Source organism: Alosa sapidissima, chromosome 24, assembly GCF_018492685.1.
Source record: "Alosa sapidissima isolate fAloSap1 chromosome 24, fAloSap1.pri, whole genome shotgun sequence".
In the NCBI taxonomy this organism is placed as follows: Eukaryota; Metazoa; Chordata; class Actinopteri; order Clupeiformes; family Clupeidae; genus Alosa; species Alosa sapidissima.
In genome coordinates, this window is record NC_055980.1 from 20232981 (window position 1) to 20253335 (window position 20355).

The 20355-nt window shown below is 39.5% G+C and overlaps 1 protein-coding gene and 2 long non-coding RNA genes across 3 annotated transcripts; all 3 read left to right on the forward strand.

Annotated features, from left to right (window-relative positions):
• The first annotated feature begins 285 nt into the window (after window positions 1-285).
• Window positions 286-2084, forward strand: LOC121700606 (C-C chemokine receptor type 9-like). Its single transcript, XM_042083687.1, has 2 exons — window positions 286-353; window positions 641-2084. Exons 1-2 carry the CDS (start codon window positions 305-307, stop codon window positions 1822-1824), a joined length of 1233 nt encoding a protein of 410 aa, XP_041939621.1. The 5' UTR covers window positions 286-304; the 3' UTR covers window positions 1825-2084.
• A 5196-nt stretch (window positions 2085-7280) lies between these two features.
• Window positions 7281-10282, forward strand: LOC121700618. Its single transcript, XR_006027263.1, has 3 exons — window positions 7281-8550; window positions 8656-8796; window positions 10005-10282. It is a non-coding gene; the product is annotated as an uncharacterized LOC121700618 (long non-coding RNA).
• Window positions 10283-15085: 4803 nt separating this feature from the next.
• On the forward strand, window positions 15086-16307 carry LOC121700619. The gene is made up of 3 exons (XR_006027264.1): window positions 15086-15762; window positions 15865-15972; window positions 16253-16307. It is a non-coding gene; the product is annotated as an uncharacterized LOC121700619 (long non-coding RNA).
• The last annotated feature ends 4048 nt before the right edge of the window (window positions 16308-20355 follow it).

The window sequence follows — 20355 nt, forward strand, 5'->3', positions numbered from 1 at the left end:
TTACACATTTAATGAATGTTGTTTTATAGTGTATAGTAGGCCTATTTACATATTGCCTGTTTTTTTTAAAGTAGGCCTATCTTTACAAATACTCCTCCCCCATCCCATCTTCATGCAAATTAAATCCTATTTGTCTTTTCTCTGCTATAAACACTTGCTGTCGTTGTTGTTGTTGTTGTTGTTGTAGTTCGGTGTATTATAGTATTTGTTATAATATTGTCTGTATATATATATATATGCACATTGTCTGTTCTCATTGTCTCTTACTTTTCTCTTTCATCTTTACCCTACAGACGATCGCAAAATGGCCGCAGATAATGTTACTGATTCCTACGACCTTCCCATCACCAGCGGTGAGAGTACGATTGTGTCAGAGTAGTCAACCATTTGTAATGTGTTTATAGTGAATTTTTGTATTTTTGCGATCCCATTTTAAGACATGTAGTACAGCAATATCATACAGAAATGTAGATGGTTGCATTATAAAAGTAAAATATAGAAACATAAAACATGTAAAATTAACTTCCATCATACTTAAATTCAAAATAATGAATTTCATTTAAGTGTGAGTTTGACAATGGCAGACATTGCTCTTAGACTGTATTCATTCACATGACATTTATTTATATGTGGATTTCAGACTACTATGATGACGACTACTTGTCATACTATGCCACCTCTGCTGGCGAAGAGGATCTGGTAACTCCATGCTTTGAAGAGGATGACGAGTCGCAGATCCTGTCGGGCTGTCAGACGGCGTTCTACATCCTGGTCTTTCTGGTGGGTGTGCCGGGCAACTCTCTGGTCGTGGCCACCTTCGCCCGCTACTGGCGCGCCCGTCTGCGCAGCCTGACGGATGCTTTCCTCCTCCACCTGGCGCTGTCGGACCTGCAGCTGCTGCTCACGTTGCCCCTGCAGGCGGGGGAAGCGCTGCGTGGCGAGTGGCCCTTCAGCAGCGCCCTCTGCAGGGTGAACAGGGGACTGCGGTCAGTGAATACCTACAGCGGCCTGCTGCTGCTAGCCTGCATTAGCGCCGAGCGCTACAGCGTGGTGGTGCTCCGCTCGGGGGCAACGCGTCGGAGGAAGACCGGTGGTGGATGCTGCCGTCGTCGGGTGATGGTCCAAGCTGTCATCGCATGCCTGACCGTGGCAATAACCGCTATCGCCCTGAGCGCCCCTGACTTCCTGTTCTCCGAGGTGGAGAACAGTAACGGCATGTGCGGCCTGAACGTGTGGGTGGATAGCGCCAGCTCACAGGTCAAGCTGGCCCTGACCGGCTCCATGATCGCCGGCTTCTGCGTGCCCTTCGCCGTCATGGCCACCTGCTACACGGCCATCGGCTGCGTCCTGGCGCAAGGTCGGCGCACGGCGCGCGGGCATTGCTGGCGGCGGCAACGGACACTCCGCCTGATGGTGGCGCTGGTGTTCCTCTTCCTGCTCTTCCAGCTGCCCTACACGCTGGTGCTGGGCCTGAAGCTGATGGACGCCTGGCGCTCCTGCAGCTTCCTGCTGTGGGAGAGCGCCACCTGCAGTCTGGCCTACACGCGCTGCTGCCTCAACCCCGTGCTCTACGCTCTGGTCGGCGTGCGCTTCCGCAACGACGTGCTGAGGCTGCTGCACGAGGCTGGCTGCCTCTGCCTCTCCGCCTCGCGGCTGTCCCTCGACCCCGACAGCGGCAGCTCGATCTCGCGGTCCTCGGCACCCCCCACCACCACACTGCTGTCACCGAAGTCGCCCACACCCCTCCTGACGCCGCCAGACATTGCAGAAACTGACGTGGGCAAAGTGTTTGTGTATCCAAGCCTTTCTTCTACTCACACCTGACTGTGTTAAGTCCATATTATCTTCTCAGAACTGACCCACGCATAAGTGCCTCACTCACCATTCACCTCTCCCGAACACGGGCTACCCCTGTGAAAAATATCATTCAAAAATTGTAAGTTCCTCTCAGAGCACACACAGCTCACACATTCCTTTCCAGACGCTTGTGTTTCATTCAGCTGCCCACTGTTCCACATGCAGGGCCTCTGACCACATGCTCACATCACTGGACTTAAAGCTGCAGTTGGCAAGTCTGACAGATTGAGGGGACTCTCATGCCCCTCCCCCACTATCACCGAGCACCCTTTCATTGAGTTTGTGCTCGTCAGTGCGCACCAGACCGCACCAGACTGTGATTGACAGTCAGATCTCACACACCCCTGCTCTGATTGGACCAGAAGAACGGGGAGCTGTGGATTTTTGCAAAACAAATAACAGGCTCTAGGTGGAGGTAGAAGTGCTGTTTTTTTTTTTAAAATCCAGCTGATTTATGTTGTTCTGTCGGAGCATAGTGTTGATTTCAGTGAATATGATCAAAAAAATCTTGCCAACTGCAGCTTTAAGAGAGAGAGAGACGCTGGGCATTGCTTTCATTAGATATAATGCACATTACCATATTACATATTGTATTGCAGCCAGGTTATATACATGATCTTTTATTACATTACTGTAAGTTCTATCTTTTGCATTATCATACATACTTTACATATCCTCAGCTTCTTGCATTATATGAAAGCAGAACTGCGACCAGAACAACAAATTCTCAAGCACATTTTCTATGTAACAGTCATCCCCATGTGACTGAATATTTTATAACTTTCAAAACGGATAGTGCGACTTTAATGATGATTGACTAAGTTGCGTTTGAAGCAACTGTAAAATACTCATCGTATCATTATTTGATACAATGTGCAAACATATAGATACGTTTGTGATTGTACAGTATAACACATTTTTTTTTTACTTTATTTCAACAGCATGTGAAAATAACCACACCAATAGTACACCGAACACAAATATTGGACAATACATACACACATGGAAGCATTACATGAAGACAAAATCATCATTTATCTAACTGTTTGGAGGAGACAAAGAAATATGTTATTTATTTTGCTGTTTTTGATCAAATGAAGCAGTCTGAGAAGTGCATATCACCAGTATTACTGTAACTATGACCAGCATTACATCATTATATCATTAGAGCATTACATATTCTCTAAGTTATAGTCATCACCATTTGTCTGAACATCATAACTTAGATCAGAATTACAGCAAAGATTCTTAAACAGAACACTGACCCTTTGTTGGTAAAACTAAATGATTGATGTCTTTTGGGGGGTATGACAAGTATGTGGTTTACGGGGGGGTGGGGGGGCTACATCAGGCACGTACATGTAACTGAAGCGTTCTGTTCTTGATGCTTTTGCCGTCTGCTGCAACAATTAGCTTCCACTATAATCAATGGAACTAGCTACATCAGATGTGATTGCAGCAGGTATGTTCGAAAAAAAAAAAAACAGACCAGTCTTCTAAAATTGTTTTTACGCGTCGCGAACAGAACGCTTCAGTTACGTGCGGTCGGTATAGCCCCCGTTAGTGACAAACCGGAGGGAGTGATAAAGTTGCTAATAGAGGAGCTGTATGACTTCATTCAGACAACAAAACAAGGCTAAAGGGCTCTGCTTTTAGGAGGTTTAGCAGCTACTGTCAGTTAACGTACCCAGGTTTACCACTGAACCGCCTACTTGAGACACCAGCCTGTTTTGCCTGTGCTCCCTACTTCTGTTCACAATGTGTTCAAAATTATTATTGTATTCTTAAATAAACTCCTGTCTATCTGACTTTGCCTCTTTGTCTTTTTCCGATTTACTTAAAGGTGCATTATACGATTTTACGCAATTTCAAACCCATACAATTTTTTTGTTACACTCAGCAATCATCTCCTCACGACCACTAGCTGCCCATTCCGTGAGTACACTGTAAAAAACACAGTCTCTGTAGGCAGCCCAGGCACTGAAAACTGGAAACAAATAAAGTGGGGGCAGCCTGACCCCCAAACAAAAACAAAACCCTTCATGGAATTTCTCTGGTAATACTGAAGTTACTATAGCAACTGCATATTTCCTCCGTGTTATCGACATTTCTTCCCTGTTGTCTTATTTGCTGTGTTAGAACCTTTTGTGAATGATGTGCTGGGGTGGCAACCCTTTGTCTGCTGTCTAAGTACTTTTTATCAGTGAACTAAATGGCAGGCTATGTTATTACACCATCTAGTGGTGATAAAAGGTAGCTGCATCACAAGCATGTGTGTTGGTCACTGTGTGTGTGTGTGTGTGTGTGTGTGTGTGTGTGTGTGTGTGTGTGTGTGTGTGTGTGTGTGTGTGTTTTGAGTCCCCTCTCACTGTTGGTTGCTCCTCATGCTTGGTGGGGTTTGTGAGATACTGTATCAGAATGACTCAGGGAGGTACAATGAAAGTTGAAGGAATATTCCACCATTTGAGGAATTACACTCATTTTTCACCTCCCCTTGAGTTAATCAATTAATTTTTACCTTTCTCCAGTTCATCCAGCCGTTCTCCTAGTCTGGCTACAGTTTTAGCTCCAACCTAGCATAAATCATTAAATCTGACTAGACCATTAGCATAAAGCCACTATATTATGTATGTACTTACCGTGCTGCACTCAAAACTTACCGGGTAATTTAGTGTCTTTCTCTCAAAAGTTTTGACAGAAGTAGATTTCATGTTTGTGGGTTGATGAAGTGTGTACTAACTGCTCAATTGCGTCCGAGAAAACGCTAACCATATTAGCTAAACATGACATCTCGACATGACGAGTAGGGCCTATAGCCTAGTCTGGATGTTATGGAATGTTTTGACGTGATAGCTTGCCCTCACTCCAATGGCAGGTGGCATTTGTGCAGGCAGCTACAGACACTGTTTTTGACGTGATTTAACATAATATTTTGATCAAACGGGTTGCACAATCTGCATATAAATATAGGGAAGTTAGTAGGCTACTGCGTTTGTAATGTGATCAAAAGTAATATTTTGACTGTGCCCAGGGCCCCTTACTGGTCCCGTGCCCCTGGACAAGTGTCCAGTTGCCCTAATGGTTAATCCGGCCCTGTGGGGGGAGGGTGGGAACATCGAAAATTGGCACCTGAAAGCAACGGGCAGGTGATAAGTAGGCCTAATGTCTTATTATGCAGACTGGTGATTGGATGGAAGTAATGAATGAATGAGCGACGCACTGACTCTTCCTGACAGAACTTTACACTGACGCTTCTATTGCAATGAATTTTATCAGGTTATAAAAAATGGTAGGATATGTATTCAATTGTAAGCTGTTGTTGAGCTTTGCCAATGTGTGATTAGTTTAGGCTTATTGGAAGTGTATCAAGGCATTAAATGTCCACACTCCTGCATGGTAGGCTAGGCTTAACTTTGGGCTGTCATTTTTCACTCCCTCGGATAACTTTTCTAAAAATGTCACCCATTTCAAAATATGTATTTTTTTTGCTATTCAATTTATATGCTAATATTATAATCACTAATAATATGGTTACTGTTGATTTTCGGACAAACATAGCTTTTCTCTGTGACTGAAATTGAGGGAGATAGGCCTACCGTAAGTCAAAGTCAGTATACTGCTGTGCTTAAGGTCAATGATGGACTTAGACACTAGATTTTCATTTTAGTACATTAGGACAAAAAATTGTGCACTCGTTTTAGTAAATAGTGCCCTCAGTTGTAAATGCGTGTTCATTTGACTTAATTCAAATGAGAACACAATGTAGTCAAATAAGTAAATGAACTCACATATTGTCTATAATGTCTATATTTGGAAAAAAAAACTCACATAATGTATCCCAGGCTCCATAAAAATCAAAGGACCACGGTTTCCGTTTGCCTTTTCCTAAGGAACAAGCCTAGCGGATGTGACTCATGATGATAGAAGAATGTGTCGTCTAATTAAAGACAGAGTTACAGGCCCAGGCACAGCATCAAGTACAGGCAGCCACACACACACACACACACACACACACACACACACACACACACACACACACACACACACACATACAGAGAGAGAGAGAGAAAGAGAGAGAGAAGCATTCACATGCACACACACACACACACACCCACAGAGAGAGAGAGGAAGCGAGAGAGAGAGAGACACACACACACATACACAAATATACACACACACACCTACCCACTCATCAATTTGATTTCTCTCAAAGCAATACCTACGGACATCACAAGTTTCTGGTTCTCATAAGCAACCCATTTAGCAATATTGTCTAACTGGGAAATATACCTTTTGTCCCTCACCTAAGAAAATGTTGAATTATGGAATTGTTACTTAGTTACTAAAGACCGAAGATTTGCAACTGTCTCTCAAATCACAATGGCTCCTCAGGTCATGTAACACAAGTGACCACTGTATTCTCTTGTCTGTCACCATGGTGTCAGATAGTTTGTCTATATGGTAGGACAAACAAGAGAATAGCGTTCATGGCCCGTATGAGGAAAGTCATTTATTCTTAGTTTCCGAGTTGTTACTTTAATGGAACCGATACTCTTTCCAAAAGGGCAGCCACTAAAATACTTTATGTCACATTACTGTAAGTCTCAAGTCCCAGAAATGTCATAAATTAAAGGAACACAGATGTTTGCATGATACAAAGAAGTGTGTCAGCTGTTGGCCTATCTTGTAGTCTTTCCTGATGGACACTTGACCAACAGTGCCTTCACCAGTTATCCGTCAGATCAGTCATAAAAGCGGAACCACACATGTTTGCACGACACACATGGCATTCCAGTTTGATGACTATAACTCAGGAATGATCCCTCCCTGAAGTTTCACCATGACTTATCCTCATGGAAGTGGTTGGATTGATTCCAAGTCCAGCCCCACAGAAATGATTGGTTCACTCTTTTGATAAAGGACCATGTTTTCCTCTGGGGGAAACGTACAATGGACCTAAAAACAGTATGTATTGCAGTCTTGGTCTTTTTCTAAATGTTATTATATTACAATATTATAAACGTATAGCTATTATAATGTCTGAAAACAATTATATTCAGAATGTACTGCTACAGTAATAAACCATCTAATTTGAGAGTGGGTGGCATTTTTAATGTTACATTTCTTTCTAGCAGGTCACTGTTCCCATCCTGTGTAGTATCTTCTGTTTCTTATTGTTTATTTAATCTGTATAGTCAACTGATCGGAAATGCAATCTGAAACTTTGAGTGGAACACATCTAAGCCAATGATTATACACCAAATCCAAGTGTAAAATATAATGTTACATGTTACAAGGAATACAGCTTTCTTCATTCGTCTGATGCATTTGTCAGCAAGAGCATGAGGACAGAACATTGTATTAATATTCAGTCATTACAGTTACTTTTGTTTACTCTGCATTGATGTTGTCTTATGTGATTGCTTTCAACAGGTTGCACAAAAAGCCTACAAATTCAACATGTCGAGTTCAAATGCTAATTGCTTAATTTACATGAACAATGAAATCCAAATCTATGATCCGAAAATGAAAAAAAAATTGGTTTCACACCCTATTTGTCTATTATATAGTAGTGAGTATTCAGGCCATGGTTTTTACATCCGCGAAAAAACGATTATGACAAGTGATCACGTTTTTAAAAAGAATAAAAGGCCTGATATAATTTCGTGTTTTTTCCCCTCAGATGATTTTGTATTAATTTTTAAGATTGATTCTGAGTCATACCAGTCGTACCCAGAGGCAGACATTGGTATACTTCACTTTGATGCTGACCCCTCACCTCTAGGTGTTGGCTTATATGAGAAAATGTACCTTGGTCCTCCAGCGCCAGGTATAGATATATATTTCACCACATTTGATAAATCAAACCTAGGTGCTCCCATCAAACATCATGGGACAATAATACCGGTCACTGACAGCCAAGAACTGTTAGAAAATGAGTTCCTGATGAATACCCATGGTCAGCCAGGAGATAGTGGAAGTCCAATTTTTGATCAAATGGGCAGATGTGTAGGATTATATCGTGGAATTCTCTGTGGCAATGGCCGTGGGGTATATCTAAACTGTTCACTCCAGCCCCAATCAATATTATCTACCTTACTTGACTACCTTGCTCAATTTAAGGATAATTTTTCTACTTTTCTCTACTTTCTTCCTACATTTAGTCATTCTCCCTAACCAGTTCATGAAAATTATCATTAGTTTAAGGACTCAAATGAAAAACAAAAAATGAAAAACAAAAACTCAATTTAGATATACCCATGGGATATATCTAAATTGTTAAATCCAGCCCCAATCAATATTATCTACCTTACTTGACTGCCTTGCTCAATTTAAGGATAATTTTCCTACTTTTCTCCCTTAGATCTCTCACATTTAGTCATTCTCCCTAACCAGTTGTTCATGGAAATTATCATTAGCTTAAGGACTCAAATGAAAAAAAAAAAAAAAAAAAAAAAAAAACAACAACAAAAAAAACAAGCAGAAAAAACAAAAGAAGAAGAAAGCAAATGTATTTTTCTGTATGTTTTTATTTGCTGTTTGTTTTTATTACAATTCTGTTTGGTCATGGGCATGTCACTGTGGTGCATTTGTTTCACCATGCCCAGGCTTGTGTGCAACCTTTTTAGGTCCATCTACGTCCCTTCCCCTCCCCAGGGTGGAATCTTATGTGTGGCCTCTCTCCAGAAACTGGTGAGTACAGATAGTGTTACTCATGTACTAACAGTGCACATCACACTAGGTTCATTAATGTTGCATGATTTCTGAAGAGATTCTCACCATGTCTGTAATGTATAGAGACACCTGGAGTAGTGGCTTTCATACAGAGGCCTTGCTCAAATGAAGAGGTTGAACAGACTGTACTGAAGGGTGGACCAGGCTGAGACCACTCCTGACCATACTGCCCCCAGTATGGAGGATATCAACGTAACCACAAAGGTATTGTTTTTTTTAATGCACTGTAAAATATATGAATATATTTGGGCAGCCGTGGTCCACTGGTTAGCACTCTGGACTTGTAACTGGAGGGTTGCCGATTCGAGCCCCGACCAGTGGGCCGCGGCTGAAGTGCCCTTGAGCAAGGCATCTAACCCCTCACTGCTCCCCGAGTGCCGCCATTGTAGCAGGCAGCTCACTGCGCCGGGATTAGTGTGTGCTTCACCTCACTGTGTGCTGTTTGTGTTTCACTAATTCACCGATTGGGTTAAATGCAGAGACCAAATTTCCCTCACGGGATCAAAAAAGTATATATACTTATACTTATATATGAATAGGCACAAATAATTCATAGGTGCAAACGACTAATGTTTAAACACACAGCGTATTCCTCAGAGCCAAATACGTCTTTGACTCTGAGGGCAACTCTGTCCACTGAAACATCACACGTTACTTGTGTAGCCTACTCGGGTCCTTCCATGGGTTCAGTACATTAAAGTGGTCCAGGGCCTGCTACCAGCATGATACAGTTCTTTTACCATAAAATAACGGCTTCAAACTCATACTGAGGCCACGCCCACTTTCAATAAGGGAGGATGGAGTCTGACATTGCTGATACACACCTGGAATGTCTGGTTTGCACCATGAACTGCTGTTGTCAGGGGGAGGGGCATGACCCTTTTGTGACTTTTAGATATATTGGGTTCTGCCTTAGCACTATTTAATAATAATTGTACCTCCTTGCAAACTGTCCCTATGTTTTTTTATTGCCTTGTTTTGTTTTAATTAATTATTTTAATATGTGTAATTTTTTTGTGATATGTTAAGCACATTGGGTTACATTCTGTGTATGGAATGGGCTATATAAAGAAAACTTGCCTTGCCTTGCCTAATTAAGAGCCTAGCATGTTGAAAACTGATTAAACAAATTCCTTCATTGTTTCACTTGAAATGTTTTGTAAATTTTGTCATATGTCTTATTCCTGATAAATTGTGAAAAACAAGCACATACATGTTATAACTGTATGTAAAAATGTATGTAAACGAGTGAAAAGTAAGTAGCCTACGAGTACAAATGATGATTACATGTATGAGGTACAATGATGACAAAGTCTAGCCATTATTGATATAGACTGATATAGATACTGTCCACTCATCTTGATATCAGATATTTTTGTTCTTTTAAAACGTCATCTTTTGGGCCTCCACAGGTCAGCCACATCACTCACAGCCATTCCATCTGGATCCTCCTATTTTTGGAAAATATCACCACCAGCTGGTCACCTCTGGAATAACACACCATCGACTGCAAATCCATCACCACCTGGGCTATTTGCTATCAGATCTGATTCCTCCCTGGCTCCTATTTTCCTTGTCTTTTTATGTCTGTGCCTAATCTGGGTTTAGCTCAGATTAAGATTAAAATGTTTAAGATTGTGCCTACTCTGGGTTAAAGATTTAACTCAGTTTAAGATTTTTTGTTTTATTTTTTGAAAATAAAAAAAAAATAGAAAAAACAATCAAATAATGGAGAGGTGCATAATGTTTGACTGCCATGGTCAGGGCCTCAGTATGTCATCAGTTCAATTTGCATCAGGTCAACCACTACACCAGTGCAATTATTATCATTATTTGTACAATAAACAGCTTTCCCTCTTCACCGAAAACATCCTGTTGTATTTTTCAGTCTTTACAATTTAGTATGTAAACATAGGGGGTCAATAGTGTGTTTCTTGATCTTGATCTTGATGCATACTTAAAGATTAGTGTTGATGGAAGGAAGACCACAGTGGGCGAGAGGAGGTGTAAAGCTAGATAATTGAATTAAGATAACAAGCAGATCCAGTGTGTGTCCTGTCGGCTAGAGTGAGGAGTCCAAATTTAATTTGAGCTGCAGAAGGAAGCCAATGAAGAGTTAACTAATAGAAGAGTTACACATGTCTACTCTCCTTTGGCTCATTAAAGACCAGATATGCCGTTGCATTTCGAAGCATCTGTAATGATCTCATTACACAAGCAGGTAGACTACCAGCTACCTAGCAAGCATGCCGTGCGGGCTACTTAAGCAATAAGCCCACTCAAGTCCGTAGGTTACACTGATTCTACAACAGCTAAGGGGCGTTGTTAGGCATGACGCGCTAGTGGAGTAGTGGCTTTCATACAGAGGCCTTGTTCAAATGAAGAGGTTGAAGACTCCAATCTTTCAAGAATCCAACATTTTGGCAAAGTCTTCTGATATATGGGTAGCAATAGTCAATAAAACTTACAACAACACCTAACATTCGGGTCCAAGTGCCCACAGGTGCCCCAGTAGCTGTCTTTCAAATCACAGGAGCATCAATGCACACAAAACCTCTTCAGCTCAAGTCATTCCTACACACAGAACACATACAGATAATTGCAAGTTTTGATATGAAGCAACCACACCCGATCAGAGGTGCTGCAGTTTGCGGGTTCAAATCTGGGCAACTGTAGGGCTGATCCATGCGGTACACACAACACAGGTTACACACACACCACAGAATGCTGTTTGTTTGGTCTAGAAGCCTCTGGAACAGTTTCAGATTATAATTTGGGACAATATACAAGTAATGTTTGTAATACACAAGTAATATCACTGATAACAAGACTGTTGCACTGTAGCACTGTGTTCTCATCAGCGTCTACATGGAATCCAGTTGAGCCACTATCTGTAGGCCTATTGTAATGTTCCATTCCTAATAATGTCATAACTAAATGAAAGGAATAATGAAGATGCTCACATGACAGACCTCTTCAGTTAAAAAAAAAATGATTGCCTAAAATCAGTGAGTTATTTCTACAAATGTTACAACAACAAAACTTCAAACACAATTTGTCAAATTTCCCGCTTAAGTGATTCAATCAGATAATTGGAACGCTCAATTGGCATGACATATTTGAACATAATAAGGTTGTGTTTCGTTCAAAACTAGACTGGTTTATGTAATTATAACCAATGTGGTTTGATACATTGGACAGTCCTTGGTTATTTTGCCCCCACGCACAGTATGAAGGATCAATATGTATCAAAAAGGTATCATCTTGGGGTCATCAAGTCCCCCCCAAAATCTTCAAAAGTTACCTCACATAAATAGATTATTTAGCATGCCAGGTAAAAGCCTATGGTGGAGGGGCTGTGATATGGCTGGGCTGTTTTTATTCGCCAAAGGCCTTTCACAGTTTCAATGAAAATCTGTCAATCTCTGCCAAGACACGTGAGTCAAGTGAGTCATGATTGGATCATTCATCAGGTCAATGAACCAAAACAAACATCCATAAGTTTCCATTTCTCATAAGTGCCTAAAAGAAAGAATAACTCTTCTGGTTTTGGTTTCTGGTTCCCGTAAGGCAGAGTAGCTGTGTGCCAAATAATGTAACACAACCTGTTAATGTTTACAATAGCATGTCTGTTGAAAGAAGCCACTTACCACAATGCTCTGTTGGGAAACAAACCACACATTAATGTTCCATTTCAAATACTGTCATAGATGAAAGGAACATTGACACAACCAAGATAATTCACAAAACCTGTTCAGCTCAAGTCATTTATACACACAGAACACAAACACCCAATTCAGTACACCCTGCAGCATGCAATACTATGCTATTTGATCCAGGGGCGTTTGAAGAGTTTCCTTATTCACACTTTTAATTATGTTGATTACGTTAATGGTATTTGGGAAGTGCTATTGTCCAAAGAAATTATCAACATTAACATTACATTATCAATGAAAAATAATAGTTTAAATAAAGTCAAAAGGCCTACATTAAGCACAATAACAACATTAAATACCAACAATGAAAATAATGCATTTTCATATAAAAAAACAACATTGCAAAAAACATAAACATACAAAACACAACTTTATAAGATAATGAATTAATTTTAAGTTATGGTTATGGTTATGGTTATGGTTATGGTATTTAGCAGACGCTTTTGTCCAAAGCGACATACAAATAACAATACAAAGTTAAATTTAACAGTAAACAATTAAAAAAATTCGTAAGACTACATTAAGGAGAATAGCAATAATAAACAGTATAAGTAAGTATACTCTTTTGATCCCGTGAGGGAAATTTGGTCTCTGCATTTATCCCAATCTGTGAATTAGTGAAACACGCTCAGCACACAGTGAGGTGAAGCACACACTAATCCTGGCGCAGTGAGCTGCCTGCAACAACAGCAGCACTCGGGGAGCAGTGAGGGGTTTGGTGCCTTGCTCCAGTGCCTACTAGTCGGGGTTCGAACCGGCAACCCTCTGGTAACAAGTCCAAAGTGCTAACCAGTAGGCCACGGCTGCCCCAACAAAAACAACAATGTAAATTCAATCAATAGCCTAATGAAAATAAATAAATACTATACAAACTATAACACATAAGAAACGCTTAATAAAATAAGTGCATGTTGAACAGATATGCCTTTAGACCCCTCTTGAAAGACTATCAGCACCGGGCAACTCATTCCAACAACAACTTTATAACAGTATAAATCAATGTTGCACTGCAATATGGCAGTGAAGTTAAAGAAGTTTCTCACTTGTAAACATAACTAGTTTACCAACTTGTAACTATGACAACTACATAAACAAATCCCTTAACAACACGAGACTCCCATACAATTACTATAAAATTACAGCAAGTACGGACGCAGCTCCAGAAAAAACACGAGTTGAGTTCAGTAAAGCTAACGTTAAGAATCTACTTAGTCCAGCTACACTTAAAAACACCACCCCCTCTATAAACTCACGACACCAAGGCCAGTCTAAGCGCAATTAAACAGACAGCCGTAATGAAAACAATATCAACTACCATACCCACTACGGCTAATAACTAGTTTACCAACTTGTAACTATGACAACTACATAAACTAAGTGCAAGTTGAACAGATGAATCTTTAAATATTTCTTGAAAGTCCCAAAACTATCACAGAATATCAGAATAGATAACTCAAAGTCAAAGTCAAAGTCAAAGTCAGCTTTATTGTCAATTTCTTCACATGTTCCAGACATACAAAGAGATCGAAATTACGTTTCTCACTATCCCACGGTGAAGACAAGACATATTTTACCAATTTAGGTCCACAGACAAACATAACATTCAAGTAAACAAAAAAGTAAGTAAATAAGTAAATAAAAAAGTAAGTAAATAAGTAAATAAGAGGGCACATATAATAATGAAAAAATAAGAGCAGCAAAACTCATTCTACCAATGAGGAATAATAAAGAAAGATTCTTGACTGTGACCTCTTTGTGTTAATGCATAGTTGACATAGTAGATGCTCATTAGAGGACTGCATTGGTCAAGAGAGGACATAGAGCTGGATCATGGAATCCGTCAGAGTAGTAAACCCACACTAATCCTAAAATGGGCCCCATGCCAGTTAGCCCATGTGGGACTGTAGTCAAAATAATCAAAGACGACTGGTGTTGAGACCTTATTCTCGAGAATGTTGCCCCACAGTAAATATCAAGTAACAAACCCAAATACCTGTTGTTGAAGTCAGTTGAACCCCTATGACAGTTTTTTCTGTGGGAAACCCATTGTGGGGTTGATCACAGTAAGCCCATCTGGCCCACACTCAGGGCTGTCCCGCAGTGGCCCCACACGTGCGCCTTAATGTGGGACCTTCATGTGCCTCTAAATGTGGGCCGCACACGTGCCCTTAAGAATAAAGGGGTGTATGGGACAGTGCCTGCACATTTGACCCTTGCACCATCCCATTAAAAACACTTCAGGACGCTGGTCAGAGACCTCGCCAAACATACTTTTCTCACACACATACTACTTTTACTTTGCCCACACCACAAGGCAGTGATTCACAGGAATTGTCTGTTTAGTTGGAGCTTTAATTTCCAACTCAAAGAACCACAGAGGCTAGATGACATGCACATAAATATGTATACATACAGCGGGCTCATCAGTGTCAAGCAAGTTCCCATTTCTCATAAGGGTCTAATGGAAACAATAACACTCATCTGGTGATGGTTTCTGGTCCCCTTAAGCCAAAAGATGGCTGTGCACCAAATAATGTCACACAACCTGTTTAATAATTTATTTACTTTGTCTGACAGAAATGTTGTTATCTGTATACATAAGAAAGCTTTGAATTGTGGCATTAATGCAAATACAAATCAAATCACTTACTATAGTATGTCAGTATTAAAATATTTTTACAGTGTTGAAAATTGAAATTGCTAGTTACTAGTTTTTAAATCCCACTGGCCCTCAGGTGGGACAACCTCAGGTAAGACAACATATCACTGTATGTATAGTAAAAACAAAAAATTTATTAATATAGGAGGTGGAACTTACTTTGAGGATTTTGGAATTTTAACATGGGCAGACAATTTGGGAAAACATCAGGAAGTATTTGCTATTGCAGTCTTAGAAAATAAACATATTATTCATAAAACAGGTTATACATCACGGAAGTGGTTTTCAAACGGTGATTTTTCTGTCATACGTTTTAATATGGAGGCGTCACCACACAAAGCTTTGCTTGGCTGTGGATCATCTCTTAACTCTGTTAAGAAAATTCGTTTTAAAATGTATGATGGAACCATACCAAGAACCTGGCCCAATAAGCAGAAAAAACTGTTCCCTAAAAATGAGTTTCTCATCTCTGTGCAATGTCAGCGCACTGACCGTGGATGTCCCATCCTTTCTAAACAAGATGGGAAGCTTATAGGCATTTTGTGTAGGAAGGAGGGGAAATATGGGCGGTGTGTGAATTTAATGTTTCCCAACTTTCTCACCACAGTTTTTAGAGATCTGTTTTGAATTCCACTTACCTATAAATGATATCTACCGTATCCTATCTATATCTTTATCTATATCTATCTATCTATATTGCATTCTAGTAAATATATTCTAAACTTATTTGGGAACCTTTCCACTCCATTGGTGTATTTCTCCCAGGGAGAATGTTGTGTTAGCTTCCAGAAGCTGGTAAGTCCTGTTCTTCTTCACATAATCTAGATAGATCATGTATGTGTCATCCTGTTTTAGTACATGCTGCATAACTGATTAGCTTTTTGCTATGGTCAACAGGAGCCATCTCAAGAGGTGATCTAAAGGCAGCTCTAAAGGAGGATCTGAATGAGACCATGCCACCATGGGGCCAGGCTGAGCATCAGAGCATCTCGTTTTGACAGCCAGGTATCATTTTTTATACACTATAAGATATTTCAAGTATGCTTCATTGTAAAAAAAGCAAAAAAAAGAGTAAGTACATGATGTTGCACTGAGGTGGGCTTGCTAGTGGACTTTAGTGGCCTTTGCTTAATGGTGGAAATGAGTGAGAAGTACTGTAAGTATGAGTAAAAATGTATCACAATGATGACAAAGTATGTCCAGTATCAATGTGAAAACAGCTCACCACTCTACTTGATGTCAGATATTTTCGGTCTTTTAAGAGGTCATCTTTTGGGCCCCACAGGTCAGCCACATCACTCACAGCTCATTCCATCTGGATCCTGGATCATCCTAATGTGGAAAAAAGCATCGCCACCAGCTGGTCACATCTGGAATAACACACCATCTAATGCAAATCCATCACCACCATGGGCTATTTGCTATTAGCTCTGATTTCTCCCTGTTTTCTTTTTTGTCTTTGCACATCTGTGCCTAGGTTTAGCTTAGTTTAAGATGAAGTAGGAAAGTGCCTATTCTGGGGTTAGCTCAGTTTAAGTTTTATTTTTCTTTAATAGTTTAACTTTTTTCTTTCATTTCTGAAAAAAAAAAATAGAAAAAAGCAACCAAAAAATGGAGAGGTGCATTAATGTTTTGCCTCAGTATATCCTTAGTTGAATTTACATCAAGTCAACCACTGCACCTGTACTATCATTATCATCATGTGTACAATAAACAGCTTTCCCTCTCCACAAAAAAATATCCTGTTGTCTTTTTCAGTCTTTACAATTTAGTATGTAAACATAGTGGATCAATAGTGTGTTCAGTTGCATATTTTAATATTAGTGTTGATGGAAGGCAGACATAGCAGATGCTCATTACAGACAACGGTAGGCTAGAGAAGGTGTAAAGCTGGATAAATGAATTAAGATAACTGAGAAGCCTGAATTTAATTTAAGCTGCAAAAGGAAGCCAATGAAGAGAAACTAATAGAAGAGTTACATGTGTCTTCTTTGGCTGATTAAAGACCAGATATGCCGCTGCATTTCGAATCATCTATAATGGTTTCATCACACAAGCAGGTAGACTACCCAGCTATCTACCAAACATGCATACAGTACTTCTTACATCATATACTTTTTAAATCCCACTGGCCCTGTGTCCTCACGTAAGACAACATAGCACTGTGTTCTGATCAGTGTCTACATGGAATCCAGTTGAGCCACTATCTGTATAGTAATGATCTATTCCCAATAATGTCATACATAAATAAATGAAAGGAACATTGAAGATGTTCACATTACAAACCTCTCCAGTGGCTGGCAGAGTGGCTGTGCGCCAAATAATGTTTTGCAGTTTACTAGCTTTGTCTGACAGAAATGTTATTTGTATACCCAAGAAAGCATTGAATTGTGGCAATAATGTGAACACAAATGCATTCACATATTATAATTTGTCAGTATTAAAATATTGTGAGTGTTAGAAATATAATTGGCTAGTTTAGATAACAGATAATAACACTGTGTTTTCATCAGCGTCTAATCCAGTTGAGCCACTATCTGTAATTTTCCATTCTCAATAGTGTCATCATACATAAATGAAAGGAACATTGAAGATGTTCACATGACAAACCTGTCCAGTTACCTGTCCAGGCATTCACACAGAACAGACACATAGACATCAATGCGCCCTGCACGCCACAGTACGCTTTTTGGTCCAGACTCCTCTGAGATTGTGGGATATTTGGGTGGAGATGTAGAGAGACAGTAAACTAATAAACACAGGTCACACACACACACACACACACACACACACACACACACACACACACTCACCACAGTATGCTGTTTGGTCTAGAGGCCTCTGAACAGTTTCAGATGTATGTGTGTGTGTGTGTGTGTGTGTGTGTGTTTCAAACAAAAGCCAAAAGATGGCAGAGTGACTGTTCGCCAAATAATGTCACACGGCTTATTTTGCAGTTTACTAGTTTTGTCTGACAGAAGTGTTATCATGTTATTGAATTTTGTCATTAATACAAACACACGTTTAATCACTCATTATAGTATGCCAGTATTGAAATATTGTTAGAGTGTTGGAAATGCAAATTACTGTACTACTATTTTAATCCCACTGGCCCCGGTTCCTCAGGTAAGACAACATAGCACTGTGTTCATCAGTGTCTACATGGAATCCAGTTGAACCACTATCTGTGATAAACAGATGAAAGGAACATTGAAGATGTTCACATGACAAACCTGTCCAGTTATCTTTTTTCATGCATACAGAACAGAGATACGTTTCACCTGTTGGATTGACTTAATTTCAATGTGTACATCGGTTGCACGTAAATTAAATGTCCTAAGTGAATGCAGAATTTCTCTTTAGGTGTACACAATTGATTCATGCTGATTCAATTTGAGCAACTAATTCCAGTGCCATTTTTTTTTACTGTTTTTCTCAGTCGCTTTGGTGCTTTTTTCAGATCAGAATGAAAATTCTCATAACTATTAGTTCAACCTCCACAACATTTAGTCATTTGTGCACATCATAGTAGCAATTTCTCCTTCCTCTGAACAAATTGCAAATACTTTTGGACATGTATCAGTTGCTTTCATACAATTCTCTGCTGTTTTTTAACATTATCATTTGCTTATGTCATGTCAGTCAAAATGAACTATACTTATGAATGCTGAATAGTCGTTCCAAATAAAACTAATAGTCTTCATTTCATTGCTTGAGTCATTACATACAAAATTGTTGAACTAGTTATCAAATTCTGTCACAATGCTTTAGAATGCTTTAGAAAAATGTATGTATTCAGTGTCTTGTACTCACTTACTCACCTAACTACAGCAATGTGTAACTTTACTGTAGTTTTCAAATGGCTGTGCAAGTGCTGTATAGTGCTGTCTTGAGCATGTTCAGGTAGTGTCACCGAGTTCTGACCTTTTTTTGCATTGGAAAACACTGAGAGAACTGTCATAATGAAAACATGACAAAGCCATTTGACTATCTTGTTCATAAACGATAGTGTCAAGACTTCTAATTTTGATGACACTGACAGTTTCATTGACATGAATACCTGCTTTTGAGGAATGGACTATCCATTTTGAGCAAGTGACGTGCTTTTGCAGGTCATCCACTAGGTTTTGCAGTTTGCACTAATTGTTTTGAGAATTGCACTAACTGCTGTGCAAATGTTAATAGTGATGTGAGAAAAGCACCAAAGCGACTGAGAAAAACTGTAATTAAGTGTACATGAGATATGTAATTTCAACACCATTTTTTTGAGGCACTGGTTTAAAGTAAACCATAAAACTAAAATTATAGGGCCTCTTTAGCTATTGTTTCTGGCTGTGGCCAGATGAGCTTGGCCCAGAACTGAAATCCTACAGGTAAAAAAAGAAAAAAAATACTGTTCATGGTATTGCCAAGACCATAGGCCCTACTTATTCTTTAAACCAGAACAACCCAATAGTGGAATGGGCTGAGGCCAAGTTCAACCCCATGGAAACAATTGGATAGAACATGACTTAAATATCGGCGAGTATATGGTTCACCAGAAATACACTGGCAAACAATGGAGTGGGAAAGGGTAAGATCATCCAACAATATGTGTGTTTTGGCTAAAACTGTCTGTACACTCTTAAAATGAATGTGTTGAAAACCATACAAATTGCGTTGAAAATAACACAACTTGCATTGAAAACAGCACAACTTGCATTGTTTTTTTTGTTTTTTTTAATACATCTCTGTGTCCAGATAGGGACAACACATTCATTTTAAGAGTGTAATATCTTTACAGATTATGAGATTTTTCAGGGTTATATTATTTTACTGACAGTAATGGACTATGATTAGCCTATTTATTACACAGTGCCAACATGCTGCTGTCCATGTTTGCAAGGTGTTTTTAAATAATATTGGTATTTTTCTACTCTTTCTGCTCATCAACAGATTGTCAAAGAAACTGATGAATTTGGACTTCTGAATCCAAGAATGAGAGTTTTCCGGTATTGTAACGGTAACATTTTTGAATTTGATGCTAAATTGTTGGATAATGAATTTTTTTCTTTTTGTTAAAAGTAAAAATGTTTTTTTTTTCAAACATTTTGTTTTTTTAACATGGCCAGATTTTGTGGGAAAACATCAGGAAATATATGCCGTGTTTGTCTTAAAAAGTGAATGTGTCATTCACAAATTGAATTATACATCATGGAAGCCATTTTCACATGGTTCCTTTGCTCTGACACGTTTTAATATGAAAAGCTTCTCTTAGTGATAGAATTTGTGGAACATCTCTTGAAACGTTAGTACGATTTATTTTAGCACGCACAACAGAATCATTTTGAGAACCAGACCTAATAAGTAGAGGAAATTGCTGCCCAAAAATGAGTTTATTGTGTCTGT